At 38.4% G+C, this 19264-nt stretch overlaps 1 protein-coding gene across 1 annotated transcript; it reads left to right on the forward strand.

The window, feature by feature from the left end:
- Positions 1-1246: 1246 nt before the first annotated feature.
- Mmp13 (matrix metallopeptidase 13) lies at positions 1247-11944 on the forward strand. The gene is made up of 10 exons (XM_031343429.1): positions 1247-1401; positions 1489-1730; positions 2610-2758; positions 3003-3128; positions 5130-5291; positions 6567-6684; positions 7678-7811; positions 8983-9142; positions 9705-9808; positions 10632-11944. Exons 1-10 carry the CDS (start codon positions 1279-1281, stop codon positions 10730-10732), a joined length of 1419 nt encoding a protein of 472 aa, XP_031199289.1. The 5' UTR covers positions 1247-1278; the 3' UTR covers positions 10733-11944.
- The last annotated feature ends 7320 nt before the right edge of the window (positions 11945-19264 follow it).

Here is a 19264-nt window from a genome sequence, read left to right on the forward strand (position 1 = left end):
AATACTCTACTGAATCTTAGGCATTCTCTTAAGGTATATCTGTCTATTTTAATCCTCTGATGACTTTTTCTCTATTTCTGTTTAAAACGGCAGAACATGCACTAACATTAACTGTTGGTGATTTGCCTGTGCTCTTTATTGTTCTTGAATGGAAGAATAAATTACTAAAACATGAAAGCTATTTGATAGTAAGCATTAAAGTTGAGAAGTGGTGTTGTTTATTATTGTTTTTCATTAAAGTATTTCTTCGGCAGAGAGCTTATGTTGTAATGATCCAACATGATGCTTCACACTATAACCATGGTCTTTAGGAAGCTGAGAGAGGAGGACTGTCTGCTGTAGTACCCACTGTACATCAAATAAATCATTCTGAAGGATGTATGGCACAATGGCTTGAGTGAGTTCAAGGTCCTGGGATACATAGTGAGTTCTAAGCTTCCAGTTTAAGGCCCTATGCATTGGGCCCTGATATGGGCCCTATGCACACTATCTGCTTTGGTTAGTATAGAGATTAAATGAGATAATGCCTTTTAAACCTGACTGGGAGCAATGGCTCAAAGCATAGTCCTAATTATGCCCATAGTCCCTAGTCCTGACCATTGGAGTGGCTGCATTCCAACAGAGCCCAGGTACGGGTGCTTGGACATGTAGGAAATTCACATAGGTCTCCACAGCCATCTAAAGGTTATGCCAGGATGTTAAAACCCCAGCTTAGGACTCGAGCATCTACAGTGTCACAAAGACCTCAAGCTTGGTTCTTATGCACTTCTGAGACCCTCAGGGGAATACAGCAAGGATTTTCACTCTTGCTGCTCAAGACAGAATAGAGTTGAGAACTCATCAGCCTATAACCATTTTGTGAATAGAACTTTGTCTCTCCTTACAGTAATAAACTATTACTTTGCTATTATTATTACCTGAAAAATTCAGAGTAGCAGTTTTTCCTACAAAAGGAAGAAAACAATTTTTGCCTAGTGAAGTGAAAATTATACTAGCCACCTCTTCTCCCCACTATATCCATAAAAATGCTGAGGCTGTTAATTTTGCCAGATGTGTTTTGATATTTCCCCACTGAAACTAGAGATGCCCTCATTTTCCACTTTTCTCAGATTCTGCCACAAACCACACTTAGGAAGGAAAAAAAAAAAACATGTAAGCATGTTTACCTTCGACTCACTAGGAAGTTAGCACACACCCCCAAGGGGTGACTCATCACTATCGCGCTATAAAATAGAAGATGCTTGCCCTGGGAAGCACTTCCAGGCACTGCTGGGCACCATGCATTCAGCTATCCTGGCCACCTTCTTCTTGTTGAGCTGGACTCACTGTTGGTCCCTGCCTCTTCCCTATGGTGATGATGATGATGATGACTTGTCTGAGGAAGACTTTGTGTTTGCAGAGGTACAGTATTCTGCTAAGTATGACATTGTAGTACATTTCTTAAATCTCCATTCTCTTAAAAGCTGGTTGTTTTGGTCCCTTTTCTAGCACTACTTGAAATCATACTACCATCCTGTGACTCTCGCGGGAATCCTGAAGAAGTCTACAGTGACCTCCACAGTTGATAGGCTCCGAGAAATGCAGTCTTTCTTTGGCTTAGAAGTGACTGGCAAACTTGATGATCCCACCCTAGACATCATGAGAAAACCAAGATGTGGAGTGCCTGATGTGGGTGAATACAATGTTTTCCCTCGAACACTCAAATGGTCCCAAACGAACTTAACTTACAGGTAAAGCAGAGGCTCTACCTATCACACACATTACTCTTTTCTTCTATGTGTCTGACATTAAGCAGGCCTGGAGTAGTTAAGTAGAGGTCCAGTTCAGGCTTAACTTTAATACAAAGTTAAGAAGCACAGAAGTAAGTTATATTTAATATCTGATTGCATTTTCCTGTAAAATTAAAAAGTTTATATTACACTTAGTATTTCTATATGAATTTCCATATTTAAAATGAATTAGTTTAATAAGACCTATTATACCAATGCTAGCCCCAACATTATTTTTTGGTGAGTTTCTCAAGATATTTCTTACAGAAATGAAACCACAAGTCAGGGAGGAAATTCGAAAAAGTTTGCTGTATTTATGATGATGTTCCTGAAGATGGAGGGCTTCACTCCTTCCTCAGACCCTGCCAGCTTTCTATTTCCAGACTTTAGCTGCAAACAAGGTTACATTGAGTAACATTAAGGTGCAAAGGTGCTCACTTATTTGACAGTGCTTAAATATTTGACAGAACTCTTGAATTTAATTCTTTTAAAGCATCTATTATATCTAATAGAAACTTTATAGCATCCATTTCGAGTTGAAAAGTCATGTTCTAAGAAAGTATGTTTGCATTTTTTGTTTTATGTTGTTTGTTTGTTTTATGTATTTATTTAATATATAAGTGTTCTGCTGCATATACATCCACCTGCCTGAAGAGGGCATCAGATCTCCCCATAGATGGTTGTGATCCATCATGTGGTTGCTGGGAAATGAACTCAGGAACTCTGGAAGAGCAACTAGTGCTCTTAGCTACTGAGCCATCTCACCAGCCCCCAAGAAAGTATGTTTTGCAAACAGTTTTAACCTTTCAAAATTTAACTGACACTTTCTGTGTTGAATAGAATTGTGAACTATACTCCTGATATGTCCCATTCTGAAGTGGAGAAAGCCTTCAGAAAAGCCTTCAAGGTCTGGTCTGATGTGACACCTCTGAATTTCACCAGAATCTATGATGGCACTGCTGATATCATGATATCTTTTGGAACGAAAGGTAAGGATCTGGAGTCATTTAGATACATGCTCATATACTAATCCTTCCTTGCTTTCATTTTTTTATTCCTTTCACCAATTATTTACCCATTTCAAAGCATTTGAAAAGGCTGCCATGCCACTGCCAAGCCAGGCACAGTATATATACATACATACATATATAAAATATGTAATATATATAATATATAATATGTATAATATATATAATATATATAATGGGACTCTAACTCTTGCTCTCTGCATAGAACATGGTGACTTCTACCCATTTGACGGACCTTCTGGTCTTCTGGCACATGCTTTTCCTCCTGGACCAAACTATGGTGGAGATGCCCATTTTGATGATGATGAATACTGGACAAGCAGTTCCAAAGGTAATCTTCCTTGTAAAGACTTAGCTCACATTACTGGACGTAATCTCACTGACACAGCTAGAAAGCATACAAGCAAATTGTGTTTAGCATTTGATTATGTTTTCTAACATAACAAAAATATATTTTGTGCTAATTGGTTCCCCACCAAACTTTCTTTTGTACAAGTAATTAAATATGAATAAATTATATGATATTTTTTGCCATGGCCTTAATGATAATCTTTTTGAAGTGGGGTCAAATGTCTTCTCTTTTAGGCATGGTTCTGTCTCTTTCTTTGTATTACAGTTTTGCTGGTTAAAGAAGTATAGTTTTTTTTTATAAATCTGTTTAAAAACTATTATGGCTGATTCTGTGGTCTATAACTATATTGGATCTTATTTGAAATAGACTTCTTCTTGGCTGAAATATTAACGGTACAGGTTTAGCTAACCTTCTATACCTCGTTGGGTACATTACTTGTCGCAGACTTTCCTACAGTACTCATTTATAACACTGCTTCTCAAAAACAAGGCGACATCTTACTCAAAATAGCTAGGGTGCAGACATAGTTGTATTTATGGGAGTAAAATGAAACTAAGTGTTCAATAAATTCACTCAGTAGTTAGATCTGTAGCTACCATTCTCAGCTACTTCTTGTTTTTAAAAGCTCAACATAATTGGGATACTAACTTACCAAGAAAAGCCTCAGAATATTCAAAGTAAGGTTTAACTTTGAAACAAGAGAGATTCTGAGTTAGAGAAACTAAGAACAATCTTCATAGAAGTTGGTTTTTATTATTTACTTAAATAAAATAGAAGCCATGGTGATGTACAGCTATAATTCCAGTACTCAGGGGGCTGAAGCTAGATCATGAATTTGGGTCCAGCCTGAGTTACATTGGGAGCCTCTGTCTCAAAAAAATTAAGAGAGTAAGTAAGTAAATAATGAGTGAATAAATGAATGAATGGATGAATGAATGGATTCCTGAGCAAGTGAGAGTAAAATTGGCCCATTCACAATGAATGCCACCTCTTCAATGCTTTTAACCTGTCTCTGGAGGGGAAGAGGATGGTTTACATATTCATGCTTCTAGTATCTCATAGGGAAGAGTGGGTTTCCTGAGAAGAGCAGCTAGTATTGTTAAAAGTCACAGTAAGTCTCAGATTCAGACTCTTACATGAATCACAGGTTGGAAATGTTTAATTGAAATAATTGAAAATATATATAGGAAAAAAACTGATTTAAGTTTTCAGATGAAGGTTAAGAATAGTTTAAGTGACTACTATTCACTGCAATAATTATTGTTCATTCCAATCATGTGACCTTTGAGTGCCCTATAAAGTGCAACTCAGTTCATTTTCTTTACATATTGGCTCTGATAACAAAGTATATTTAATGAACAAATAAAACCCTGGCTTGAGCTCCCCCTCTCATCTGTCTTGAGGCATCCCTTTTCGTGACATTGGAGACTGGGCCTTTGTGAATAGTAGGCAAGTGCTCTACTACTGAGATCCATCCATAGCATTTTCCATTCACCATATATTCATACAATTTAAAATAAGTCTAAAAGTTGGTAGAGAGAGTTGTTAGAGGAAAAATGGGAATACAGTGGTATGTTCATTATCCCTCCGAATAACGTTCTAAGCTAAGCCTAAGCTATGTGACCCCCCCCCCCCATATGGTTGATTCTGGACAATTTCTGTCTTCTCCCTTAACCTGGCCAGAAAAGACAGAGAAAAAACAGAACTCCTACTGTCTTCTCCACTGACTACTAATTATCTGGGAGAAATCTATTGATACCACTGTAGGTAACTGACTCTTCATGCAGGGGGCTATAACTCTTACAGTAGTAAAGATTACTATTTTGAATCAACACTTTGACTCTTTCTTTAAGCTATTGATTGCTAACTGTAAGAGTGAGTAAGATGCTGAGTTAGGAAAAGATAAGGAGAGATTAGTTTCCTTTATCCTCCTCTCACTGGAGGGTCTTGCTTTCTCATTGTTTCTTGTTTTTCTTACAGGCTACAACTTGTTTATTGTTGCTGCCCATGAGCTTGGCCACTCCCTAGGTCTGGACCACTCCAAGGACCCAGGAGCTCTGATGTTTCCCATCTATACCTACACCAGCAAAAGCCATTTCACGCTTCCTGATGATGATGTTCAAGGAATCCAGTCTCTCTATGGTAAACCTTAATCTACCAGTTACAAAACTAATGAACATAGTTACATTGGCATGATAGTTAAACTTTTTCTTTCTACACTAATAATCCTTTTATCATGTTTTTAAAACATGAGAGAGAAGCCATCTTTCTGAATCAAACTGCTTGTCTGGGTAGAAAACAGTTCCCTTCTGTGTTTTCCAGACTGCTCTTCCTTGTATTTACACTCATTCCCATTTAACTTATGAAGCTGCTGAACTTTGTTGAGTTTAAAGAATGTGTGCACAACAGTGGAGCTAATGATGAAGATGAGAATATAAACAGCTCCGGTAAATTCTGACATTGTTCAGTCATTGCAGTTTGCTGCCGGAGGAACCTCTTGTGACCTTTGGTGGTTTTTAACCAACATCTGCAATGAGGAATTTCCTCTGTTTTTGTCCATTTTTCCAACAATATTTACAAAACATTTAAACATCAACCCAAACAGTTATTTCTGGGCTCTGTGTCATAAATAGAACAACAGTCACTGCTCACAGTCAACAGTACAAACGCTTCTGGAGAATTAGCTCAGAAAACTTGTTCACACCACCCCAGGTTTCTGTTACACCTCTGGATTTAAACAGACTATTACAGTTTGTGTGGTTAAAGGCATAAATATGACGGTGGCAAAGGAACTTTTCAAGTTTATTTTGTAATTCTTAATTCCACCAGGCTTTAACTACAATATCATGGACAGAATTATGCATGGGGAAAAGCAGTATAGGGTTCCTGCCCAACACGTGTGAGCTGTGGAACAGTTATAAACATGTGACAGGTCAAGGCTAGTTTGTCACTGAGATGAGCTGCAGTGTGGCAAACTGGTTAAAATTAACAAAATCAGCTGACATCTACAGTTATTGAATTGATCCTTCCAAGAGAAGGATCCATGTGGTGATGCTTCTGGAGAGCTGGACTTAGAGCAGTGTGCTTCCTGGGGGCACACAGTAGGCTGTTACTGCCTGGCAGAAATGGTGTCAGGGTCTGGGTTTACCTTTGCTTTTTATCATCAACTTCGAAGAATGTTCATTTACAGTTCAGAAGAATTCTGAAGAGGTCAACAGTAATGAAAACAGAAGGGTGGCACCCTGCTAGCCTGTGACACCCTGCAGAAAAGAAGCAGGGCCTGCTGGGTATTGGAGAATGAGCTCAGGAACTACTCCGCTTCCTGGAAGGAGCCCTTTGCTGTACTTCCCAGAAGAGTCAGCCCTACCTGTGGCTCAGGACATTTGGAAAGGTCTCACATCTGCTTTGTCACTGCAGGTCCAGGAGATGAAGACCCCAACCCTAAACATCCCAAAACACCAGAGAAGTGTGACCCAGCCCTATCCCTTGATGCCATTACCAGTCTCCGAGGAGAAACTATGATCTTTAAAGACAGGTATTCTTAAGATTCCTTTGTCAAATCTGCATAAAATCTGGTAACGCTCTGTCTGCAAAGTACTTAATTAAGTACCTGTCGGACTCCCGAAGGGTAACTCAGAAACAGTAGCCCAAAGGGCACTCAACGTACATGCTTCCGATCAAATAACTGGTGGACAAATCTTAGTAAGACAAAGGAAAAATGTAAATCCAATATGCTTGGAAACCATGAAAACTGTTGAAAGTAATTGCTGCACTAGTAAATTTACCAATAGCCACTCTACTTTCTTTCAAGATGGAGAGACTGATTCATATACCTATGCTGGAATTTTCAAAGAGGGAGGTTTATGATAGAAACTATAGGTAATGAAAAGTGAAATATTAACATCGAATTTGTAGTTGGTAGCATCTTGCTTGTGTGTTAATCTCTTCATGTTTCATGACTCCATGTGTGGCCTGAGCATCTCCAACACCTCTGTTACAAATCTAGTTACATGCTCCAAGGTGTTTCTTCTTGTATCAGTTTGCATGGTTCTTGAGATCATGGAAGATACATTCTTAGAAAATAAGAGTACATGGCAGGGCTGGTGAGATGGCTCAGCAGGTAAGAGTACCAACTGCTCTTCCAAAGGTCATGAATTCAAATCCCTGCAACCACATGGTGGCTCACAACCACCTGTAATGAAATCTGATGCCCTCTTCTGTGTACTCATTTATAATAATAAATAAATCTTTTTTTAAAAAAAGAGTACATGGCAAAGTTGCTTGCCACTCTAAATATTTACAAAGTTGAATAAAGCAAGGTTTCAACCCAAAGGAAGCTTAGAGCCTCCCCTAAGGCTCTGTGACATTTCAAATGAGAAGACCTCTGGCTACAGATAGCTACAACTTATTCTCTTCCCTTTTATGGGTGTCAGGCATAATTGTAGTGCCTTGTCTGCATTGATGTGAACAGTGAACAGGAGAGAGTTATTTCACTTAATTTAACAAACTATTTTCCCATTTGCTTTAGATTCTTCTGGCGCCTCCACCCTCAGCAGGTCGAGGCTGAGCTGTTTTTGACAAAATCCTTTTGGCCAGAACTTCCCAACCATGTGGATGCTGCGTATGAACATCCATCCCGTGACCTTATGTTTATTTTTAGAGGTAAGACTGCCATTAGAGAGGCTTTCCAAACAGCCACTGTGACACAATTGGTTGATAAACTTGATATTGCTAGAGACTTAGTAACATGACCATTACCAAAATAATATCTAAAGTTATAAAACAGTATAACACAGGAAATTTATAGAGCACCAGTGCCTGTTCTACCAAATGTCCTTAGTTTGGTATGTAAAAGGTCTATGTCATAGGATGGAAGCATGGCTCAGTGCCTAGCACACTGAGCCCCTGGGTTTGATCCCCAGCAATGCAAAGGAAAAAGGGAAAAGGTCATTGTCATCATGCTTATTCTTTGCTCTGTCACACTCATTTCTGGTTTTTCTTTTAATCTTTCTTTAAAAAAAAATAATGTGCCACAGAAACATAGTGTGTATTTTGAAAATGTGGGCAAAATTAAGCAAGATTCTCCTTTCTATTAATAAGTCCATTTTCCAATCTACTTTTCTAGCCCTTCACTGTGTTCATACACATGTGAGGCAGAACATAGATACACTTTTATGTTCTGTTTCTTTTATTCTCCAGCTAGGCTTACTGTCCTGGGATCCCTTAGGGTCCTTTTGTTTACAGACCCTGCAAGCTAGAGTGCTACATGCCTGCCTTCTGATATGAGTGCTCAGAATCTGAGCATAGGTCCTCAAGTTTCCATAGCAAGCACTCTTACCCACAAGCCATCTCTCCAGCCCCTACTATATAATCATGGGGTGGGACTAGGGGGATGAAAATGCTACCCTGGGTTAAAAACCAGAATGTATAACATAACATTCTGCCAATGGCATTCCTAGTGTTTGACTCTTACACTTGAATGAAGTTGCTTTCTAAAGAAAAAAAAAAAAAACCTTTTTTTACTGATATAAAACTTGAATTTTGAATCTAATTCACAGTTTATTTACTGTTAATTTACTGTTTATTTAGAAATTTTAATAAATTGACAAATTTGTTGTGATGTTTGGCTGGTTATTTTGATAAACAGGAAGTCCCAGCCTTAAATCCTGTCTTTGTTGGAAGGATGCTCATGTTTCTTTGTTTCAGACACATGGAGATCACCAGCATTGAGTATATTACTTCTTACACAGTTTTCCATTTCAGTAAATGCTTACATGCCCATGCCATGACATATGCTCCTTGGTAATTAAAATGGCTCTTTCACTGATTCTAGGGAGAAAATTTTGGGCTCTGAGTGGTTATGACATTCTGGAAGGTTATCCCAGAAAAATATCTGACCTGGGGTTTCCAAAAGAGGTGAAGAGGCTGAGCGCTGCAGTTCACTTTGAGGACACCGGGAAGACCCTCTTCTTCTCCGGGAACCACGTGTGGAGGTGAGTCAGCCCTCTCCCCACCACATATGGGGCAGAGTCTGCACCTGCAGCTACCGCTGCTCTCGCCCATTTCCCATACTTTGTCTTCAGCCACAGAGGTGCTTTTACTGATATGTTTATATTTTTAAGTTAGCACACAAAGCCCTGGGTTTCACTTATTCCATATTTGCCATTGTATTTGTTCGTCCATTCCTGCCTGCCTTCCGCTCCCCTCCGGTACCCTCTCATGCTTTATTTTGGATGTGCACCATTCCTGTTCCATGTCACCTCCTCCAGGTACTAAAGCCCACAGGAGCTCTCACGAACATATTTCACACACACACACACACACACACACACACACACACACACACACACACACACACATCTCATGCACATATAGACCATCCATACATAACATTTATTTTCTCCTACCCATACATTCTTTACTTTCTTTATAAGGCGAAGTCATCTCTCAATTTTGGCAATTTTGTTCCTTCTAATCCTTTGCCCAAATTCTCGTTCTTGTCATCATCTCACCTGCAATTTGGATAAATATTACTTTCTTTTTCTTATTAAACAGTTATGATGATGCTAACCAGACTATGGACAAAGATTATCCCCGCCGGATAGAAGAGGAATTCCCTGGAATTGGCAACAAAGTAGATGCTGTCTATGAGAAAAATGGTAAGTAGTTACATTGTGCTGATTTTGCAAAAGGGCCTCTGGGCCCTCAGAAGTTTTTCACATACAAAGAATTTTGATACAGAATTCAGATGGCTTATATATATTCATGGTTACTACGGTAGTAATTGTTTCTGTGTGATTACTTAGATAGCAAACAAAATAACCTGATTAGAATCAATGAGAATTTTACTTAGTATCTACCAAATGTGTGAACAACAGATGTTGAACCTTGTTATATGTACAAGTGCCAAGAGGCAGAGGGTAATGTCAAAATTCAAATTAGGGCTGGAATGGGGAGTAATTTATAAAGATTCATAATTATCAAAATTATACAGTTATTTTTGCTTTAATTACCACAATGGGAATTATCTCTGAATATCAACATTCAAAACTAGAACTTGTAACAAGACAGTTAATTCTAGTGCATGATTTCTGTAATCTGTGAATATTTATATATTTTTAAAAATACCTTTAATTAAAATATAGTTACATAATTTCTCCTGTTTCTTTGTTCTCCCTCAACCCCTCCCATATTCCTCCCTCAGATTGCTGGTTTCTTTGGTTTTTATTGTCATATATCCTTTAGACTACAAACAATGCATTAAAATTCTGGTAGCCTTTTAAAATATAAAGATTGAGAGGTATAAAACTTAAGGAAGAGCCAGCCTAGCATGCCCTGGTGGATCGCTGGTGAATCTTGGGCACTGCAGTAACCAATTGACTATTTAGCAAAGGACTATCACGGTTAAATCTCTAATCTTAGCTGTGTAAATCCTAATATGTTTAAAGTCTGAGATTTTTCTTTTGTTCCCTTTCTTCCTAGGTTATCTCTACTTTTTCAATGGGCCCATACAATTTGAATACAGTATCTGGAGTAATCGCATTGTGAGAGTCATGCCAACAAACTCCTTATTGTGGTGTTAAGCATCTTTCAAAGCTGCTCTTTGTCCCCCAGAGAGTATTTGGGATACTTTCAGATGTATGGGGTGGGGGTGGGGGTGGAGATATCTGGGGAGAGCTTAGTTCTGTGAACAAGCTTCAGTAAGTTATCTTTGAGCATGCAGTATCTATATGACTATGCGTGGCTGGAACCACATTGAAGAATTTTATAGTAATGAAATAGAGAACCTCAAGGATCACCTGATTTTTGGGTGCTATGAACAAACAAGATTGATAATAACCCACAGCAAACATGGGGTCCATCTGCTGATGAGAGCAAGCATAATGATTAATATATTTATAAAAAAGCCTAACAGGCATAAAATAAATCATATTTATATAACTGAATTTTCTTTACAAAAAAAGAATAAAATTAGAAACATGAAAATTGTAAGGAGTTCGTCTATGGGGAGCCACAGATTAGCACAGATAAAGGGAAATGCCTATAAAATACACATTAACAGGCAACTTGCCAAGGAGAGATTTCAGCTTTTCACTGTGAACATTCAGATTTAAATCCACTTTTGCACAAACAATAAGAAAATATTAAAATCACTAAAGGAAGGGTCTAACAGCCACTATGAAGACAGTGAACATGGCCTTATATTTGGCTTAATTTTTATGTTGGGTCATTACTCAAGGCTGTGCACACTGATAGAAGATACAGAGAGAGAGATGGAGGATTTCTCTTTTTATTAAATATTTTAGGCATTTAAAAGGCCATAGTGTGAAAAATCAAAATTGTTATAAGATACCTAAGCAATACCATAGCTTTTTCATAAATTATTTGACTATTTTAGAATAAAACTAGTGTTTCAACCTTGTTTATCTACTCACTTGCTCTACTGATCCATAGATTCTTTGATACATAGATTCTTTTCTAATGACTTGTGTGACAGAAGCTAAGGCAGGCATAATATGTAGAAGGAGATCCATTAAGACACAGTGAGCCAGAAAAAAGACTGTGCCAACTGGTCAGTCACCCTTTTGAGACCACTCCTTTGTGCTCCATCATGTTCGTTAATCCCTCCCTGCTTTCCTTAGTGACTGACACTTGGAGCTTACAGATGTGTAAACAGCTATTGTGTTAAGAGATGGTGTTTATTAAACTGGGACAATGAAAAAGAAGTATGTTTTTGAATGATGTGTTAGACTGTGTTTGTGTTGTTTCTAATAAAAATAAGTATTTTCAGCAGATATTGCAGGTTGGTGTATTTGATTTTTGACCATAACTTCAAATTTTCTTAAAATAAAAAATTAAATTTCTTATGAAATGTAGTCTCTGAGCTCCTTCTCTCCCTATTTCCTCCCTTCCAAATTTAAATATTAGAATTACTTGTACCTAGCAATGTTGATATAAATTCTGCCAGAGTTCAGTGGATCTGTTTTGCTGTATAGGTTAATCCACTCTAATTGTCCTGCAGTAGCTGCATGAGTTCCTCATTAGCTGCCCCAGTACTCTGGATTCCTGAATGAAAGACACACACACACACACACACACACACACACACACACACACATTCTTATATTTAATATTCCTTTATCAGCTCAACGGCTCTACCACTGCCAAACTTCCACATTGCTAATGCCTCCCCTCCAATACTCCTGAATTATTACATACAAGGCTTAGGCCCAGTCCTTCTAATAGCTGCTATTACAAGCTGTTTAGGATGATTAAGTGATGCAATTTAAGAGCCAGATAATAAATTCATAGCTATATAAGATTCTGATTTAATTATAATAGTGTTGCCAACCAGCAGCAACGATAAGAATGGGTGTTCTGAAATAAGAAGTCAGGAACCTGGCAAGCCATATTATTACCTTAGTCCACGTGGAAGGTTCTTAAAAATTAGCTGACACGCAAGTGTGATCACTCAGCCATCTTTCATTTAATCATAATTTTGTTACAAGCCAACAGGTAGTATAGGTGAGGCAAAAACTCCTCCCCCAAGTTCATCAGCATGTTGGCCCAATCAGCAACTCATTTTTCGGTCTCTGGAGGTGGGACTTCTGATGTAACTGGAACCAAGAGAGAGGCGTGGCAAATAGCAGGAGGTGGGCAGAGAGGTGTGGTTATGAGAGACAGGCAGGGTCTGAAGAATCAGCCCTCAAGCAGGAGGGTTACATAATAGTCTTCAATATTACTCAAATAGATATAGCTAAGAGTAGTCAAGAGTTAATAGTTCATATATACTTTATATAGTCTTAAAAAGCATCAGAAATCCATAGACTATGACATTTAAAGATATTTCATTATTAATTAAAATTTTGACTAAGATACATGTCTGATCCTGACAGTACCCCCTTCATGGTTCAAAGAAAATATTGAACATCATATATATTCAGGTAATATTTAATTCATTCTCAGGTCCCTGATGGAATTGAAGACTACTTATAGTCTCATAATCAACTTAAGTTTTTCAGCACCAAGGAAGATGATCTAGATTTGAAAGAATGGCTTTCATGGCAATGCAAGTTAAAATCAAAACATAATTCAAATATAGGATTATAGACTCTTTAAGTTAGGATAGATGTTAGAATAATGCACCTAAATCTGACAAATTTGATGGACTGGATGTTATTACTGTGTATCATACCTTATAGTTTACATAACCGTAATAACTATGTTCATTGTATATCTGAGAGAAAAGGCCTTATCAGTGGATGAAAAGGGGGAAATATTGTGGATTTGGTTTAATGCTTGTATTATGGGTTTCCAAAAATGCACAAGAATTCCACATGTGAGATGCTTGAGGGAGGGTCCCTGCCCCAGCTGGTTCTTATTAGCAAATAAAGTTGCTTGCAGCCAATGGCTAGGAACAGAGACAGAGTTGGGACTTTAGTATTTGAGGTCAAGGAAACCAAGAAAGAGGCAGAACCACCATGCCAGGGAAGCAGAAAGATTAGGCTTGTGAAGAACAAGACAGAGAGACAGCCAACATAGAAGAGTTGGGGATCATAACTCATAAGGACTGCAGGCTGGGGCAGCCAGGATGGAATACAGGTTTTAGTAAGTAATAATTCAGGAGTATCAGAGGGGAGAGGGTGCTGGCTACACGGGGCATTGGGGGTGGCCCCTCCATTGAGCTGCTTAGAGCATATTAAATATAAGGCTGTGTGTGTGTGTTTCATTCAAGAATCCAGAGCACTGGGATGGGTATAAAGGAACTTGCATTGCTGCTGCTGGGGGATTAGAGCAGGCTATTCAACTACAGCTACAAGTCTGGCACTGATGAATCCTTCCTTTATGTCCAGTTTCCCCAGACAGTTACTGTACACTGCTCAGCATCTTCCCTAAGAGAGTACCTGCAAAGAAGGAATAGGCTGGAGTCAGGACAATCAATGTCCATGCATGAGTTTTGCATGTGCCTTTGTGCCTTTAAATCTATGTGGGCCTCCCTTTCCTCATCTGTAAAGGAGAGAACTGTCAGCTCCAGTAAACTGGGGGAATATGGAGGACATAGCAAACAGTAAGAGACAGGCAAAGGACCCCAGAAATCCATAGGTTATTGAAATCAACGCAGGCGTGTGTGTGTGTGTGTGTGTGTGTGTGTGTGTGTGTGTGTGTGTGTGTTTGTGTGTGTGTGCAGGCTTGTGTGCACCTTACGGTGCATGTGTGGTTGTCAGGAGATAACTTTTGGGAGCCAATTCTCTCTTTCCAATGTAGGTACTGGTGACTGAACTTATCAAGCTTGCACAGAAAGCACTTCTACTCACAAAGCCATCCCATTAGCTCAAAAATTCCATAGATTTAGAATGTTGAGGCCTTTCACTTTCCTAAGATTTGCACATTTCTAAATATTTAATAAGTATTTGCTAAACACTGTTCACTAATGAAAGAAATTTGATTCCTTCCTAAAGTGTTTCTTCTACTAACAAGATAAAACTGAGTTCAGTAGTCAGGTGTCCTTTAGGAGAGCAAAGATGACTGAATAACTGGAAAGTGGTGCTCATATCTTCCCCAGTTCTGCAATAAGTATGCTTTTCACTTCTGACAGCTTACTGAGATGCCTGATTCCTAAGGATGCTATTAGAACAAAGCATAGTTTGTCCATCTAATAAAATTTGGCTGAGTGTCTGTTCAGAAGCTTAAGTAGAAGCTAAGGGGAAAATGAGGATAAAGCCTCGTTACTTTCTTGGGACTCCTGTTCTCTTTCAGGAGACTAACTTTAATGAGATAGAGTTCACTGTGACCATGACAAGCCTCAGGCAATCATGGCTCATATGGAAGCATTGAGTGGCCCAGAAAGTGGGTAAAGAAGGCATAATATGGGCAAGGTACCTGAGATAATTATGTCCAAATGAGCCTAGATTAAGAAGACCAGTGAAGATAACCAGACTGGAATCAGGTGGAAGCCCAAAATTACATTAAAGGAGTGTTTAAAAGATGATTTGGGTTGAATGTGAATTCTTTCTCCTATCTTGAGTAAGTCACAATGCCAAATATAGATGAATGGATCTCTCTCCCTCTCCCTCTCCCTCTCCCTCTCCCTCTCCCTCTCCCTCTCCCTCTCCCTGTCCTTATAAATAAGAAGAAAAGCAATATTTGGCCATTCAACCCAGCAGCATGTGATATCAGATACCTGATTTGTTTGTGTGGTAGGTGGTAGGTAATCATCAGCCATCCCTTTGAGACATGGAACTTACCTATGTAGGAACACTGAGGTTGTCCTCCTCAGGTGAAGCCCCCTCCCCAGTTGGCTGGGTCTCACAGTGCCTCGGAAAGGATCACTGCAGTTCCACCACCCTCAGGAAAATTGAGTGTGGATGTCCACATGAGCATCATTCCTTTCATTTCTGTTTTCCCAGGCCTCAAGCTTTTCCCACAGTGATGCTCACTGAAGGACAGGTCTTTCCACTCAGTTCCTTTGACATTTGTCCCAATTCTTCCAGAAATAACCTCAAACACATCCTCAGAATTATACTTCATTGCCATTTTAGTTGTTTCTCAATCTAGTCAAGTTGAAAGCCAAGGTTATTCTAGGAGAGCTTTCATTTTAAATTAAAAATAGTATCAATGGGCTGAGAAGATTGCTCGGTAGGCAAATCACTTGCTATGCAAGGGAAGATCAAAATTTGGCTCCTCAGAGCCCATGTAAGTGTTGGGTGGGTGTGACAGCCTTCTGTAATTCTAATTTTGAAGGAAAGGTAGGAGATCCCCAGGGCACCTAACTGAAATAAAGAGCTCCACATATAACTGAGAGATCCTGCCTAAATTAATACAGTGGAAAGTGACTGAAGAAGACACTCCATGTCAACCTCAGGCCTCCATACACTTTTCCACACAAGCATGGGCATCAAAACACAGAGGAATCTGTTCACAGGAAGAAAATAGTTTCGATTTAAGGATCCATCACATGACTACTAGTTTTTTTTTTTTTAATGAACATAAATAGATAAAGTCTTTTTGTTTGTTAGTTTGTTTTATTTTTAGTGGAGCTTAAAACCTTGACTCTTATTGTAGTACAAGCCCAAAATAAGAATAATTTCTAGATATTGGAGTACATTGTAATAAGGCTGTACTTCAATGACCCTCACATCACCAAAGGATTTTACCTCCATCGTAGTTAAGCTAAGAGTTGACAGTTCTGCTGCGCCAAGAAATGAATTGTAGGCTCGATTTTTGGATACAGACTTCCTGCTATGGTCAAAGCTATTTGACTTGAGTGAGTGACTTTATTCTCAGCCCACAGAGAACAAGTTACATTCATTTAAGAAGTGGTGTGTGTATTAAGATGGTCTATCCATAAAGTCATTCACCAACTGTTTCAATGAACAATGGTTCTGCTTGGAGGGTGGCACAGACATTAGGTGAGGGTAAGAATCTAGTCCATTGGCTGTGATGAATTTGAAAAGCATTCATCTCAGAGAAAGAGTAACTTATAAAGTCCTCTTCTTCAAACTTGATACAGGAGCTACAAATGTCAAGCAAAGCATTCAGTCTCACTCTTTGTTGTTCTCTTACAACCCCCCTCCCAAATTAATTGTCTACATTTCTTTTGAGTATATAAATACTTTTGAAATATGTAAGCTGTTCTGAAAACCATAGTATAGTGTAAAAACATGAAATAAACAATCCTTCTAATAGAGAAGCTGAGATAGGAAAAGCAAGATTTCAAGACCATTATGTGGTATACTGTCACATACAAACAAGCAGAAAGTGTATGTGGATTGTACAACATTGGACCTATTTCTACAATTCTCAAATTAGATAGACCACTGGATGACAGCTAACAAATTTCTTTTATTTATTTATTTTTTTGTTTTGTTTTTTGTTTTTTTCGAGACAGGGTTTCTCTGTGTAGCCCTGGCTGTCCTGGAACTCATTCTGTAGACCAGGTTGGCCCTGAACTCAGAAATCCGCCTGCCTCTGCCTCCTTAGAGCTGGGATTAAAAGCATGTGCCACCATTACCAGACAGCCAACAAATTTCTAATTCCTCATATTTTTTAATTTCAATCAATTAGAATATGTTTATAGTATATTAATTTTCATATTGAGATATTAATAAAAAGTAATTGTTACTTCCTGTTATTTTTTTGTTAGAGATGGAATTATGTTTGTGTGGGTTTGTTGAAAGATTACTTTCTTGCTCCTTATCAGTTAATATGTTTGGAGTTATTTAAAATTTATATTGAGAAAAATGTATGTGTTCTCAGTATTGCTGTAGACAAGTATCTACATAAAACTGTTCAGTTGATTGTTGTTTTATATCAAACAACTTTTATAATACTCATTTTTACTGTTACAGTATGTTATAAACTTTAAAGAATATGACAAAATTTTTAAAAATGAAAGGTATGGTAGGTATTTAAGGGGAGACTCTGGGAGGAGTTGGGGTACAAAACGGAAAGAAGAATGTGATGTAATCCTATTAAGTTAAAATGTGTTTTTAAATGTTAACAAATTCAGGGGCTGGAGGTATGGCTCAGCGGTTAAGGGCCCTGATTGCTCTTCCAAAGATCCTGTGTTCAATTCCCAGCAACCACATTGTGGCTCACAACCATCTGTAATGGGTTCAGATGCCCTCTTCTGGTGTGTCTGACAACTACACTGTACTCACATACATAAAATAAATAAATCTTTAAAAAAAAGTCTTTCATGTAAAAAAATATTAACAAATTCAGATAAATTGAAATTATGTGTCTTTTCTCATCATAATGCAATAAAACTTAAATCAATAATTAAAAAAAAAAAAAACAAAGGATCCATCACATGGCTGCTGTATTCATAGTGCCACCAGGTGGCACCAGAAAGGCCTCTTAAAAATTCTGAAGAACTTGGCCCAATTGTTGACCAAGTTACTCCTAACTTTATATCATTGATTTTCCATGAGGTTTGGCAGCTTTTATGAGTTGAATAACACTTTTTTTCCAGGGTTTCTTAGTCCACATATGCCTTTGTCCCTTGTATAAAAGTCAGGATGGCATGTCATACAAAGCCACCAAAGCCTGTGGCATGAGCCCCTGAGAGCTAGGGCTTGTGAGTCAGCACTGGCTTGTATTTGATCCAATCAGTTTTATGCAGTGAGACCAGACCAGATGGCTCTCAGTAAGGGGACAAGAGAACCAAGTGACCAGACCATAATACTAAACCTTGTTTTCCAAAGAAAGAATGAAAATAAGTAATTTGGGATAGGAAGAAGGCGTTCAATGTTAAAAAGATTTCTTTCAGGGCTGGAGAGATGGCTCAGTGGTTAAGAGCACTGACTGCTCTTCGAAAGGTCCTGAGTTCAAATCCAAGCAACCATGTGGTAGCTCACAACCATCCATAATGAGATCTGACACCCTTTTCTGGTAAGTCAAAAGACAGCTACAGTTTACTTACATATAATAATAAATAAATCTTTTTTCTTTTAAAAAAAAGGTTTCTTTCCCACACAGCTTAGTTTTCCTGACGTGAAGGGCCTGAAATTTCGAACTATATACCTTTGATTTACAAATGGGTACTTGGTTAGCAATTGCATTTATCAATGACCTCTGAGGCACCAATTTCCTGAGCTTACACCTTATATGTAACCATTTTGCTAACTTTCTTGTAATGTCTTCCTTGACCTAAATTGTCAAATTTATTATTATATACTTTTGCTCAGTTGTTTGTTTGGACATGTTCTCACTTTGTAGACCTGGCTAATTTATGTGGACTAGGCTGACTTTGAACTCAGAGATCACTGTCTCTGTGTCTCAAGTACTGGGATTAAAGGTTTCCACCAGTCTGCCCAGCCAAAATAGATTCTTTAAGAAATAAAATTTATTTTCTATGTAGAAGCCTGAAGAGGTCAAATTCCACTGCATAAATGCTGTTCCCATTCCCACATGTCTCAGTCCACTTGCAAAATTTATTCTATTTCTCCTTCCCAAAAGATCCATGCATTTCCTGCCTGCCCTTTGAGCCTTCTTTGTTACTTAGCCTCTCTGGGTTTGTAGATTATATCAGGATTATCCTTTACTAAAGGGCCAATCTGCATTTATATGTGAGTACATATCATGTTTGGATCTGGGTTACCTCAGTCTGGAAG

Source organism: Mastomys coucha, unplaced genomic scaffold (assembly GCF_008632895.1).
Source record: "Mastomys coucha isolate ucsf_1 unplaced genomic scaffold, UCSF_Mcou_1 pScaffold23, whole genome shotgun sequence".
NCBI classification, from domain to species: Eukaryota; Metazoa; Chordata; class Mammalia; order Rodentia; family Muridae; genus Mastomys; species Mastomys coucha.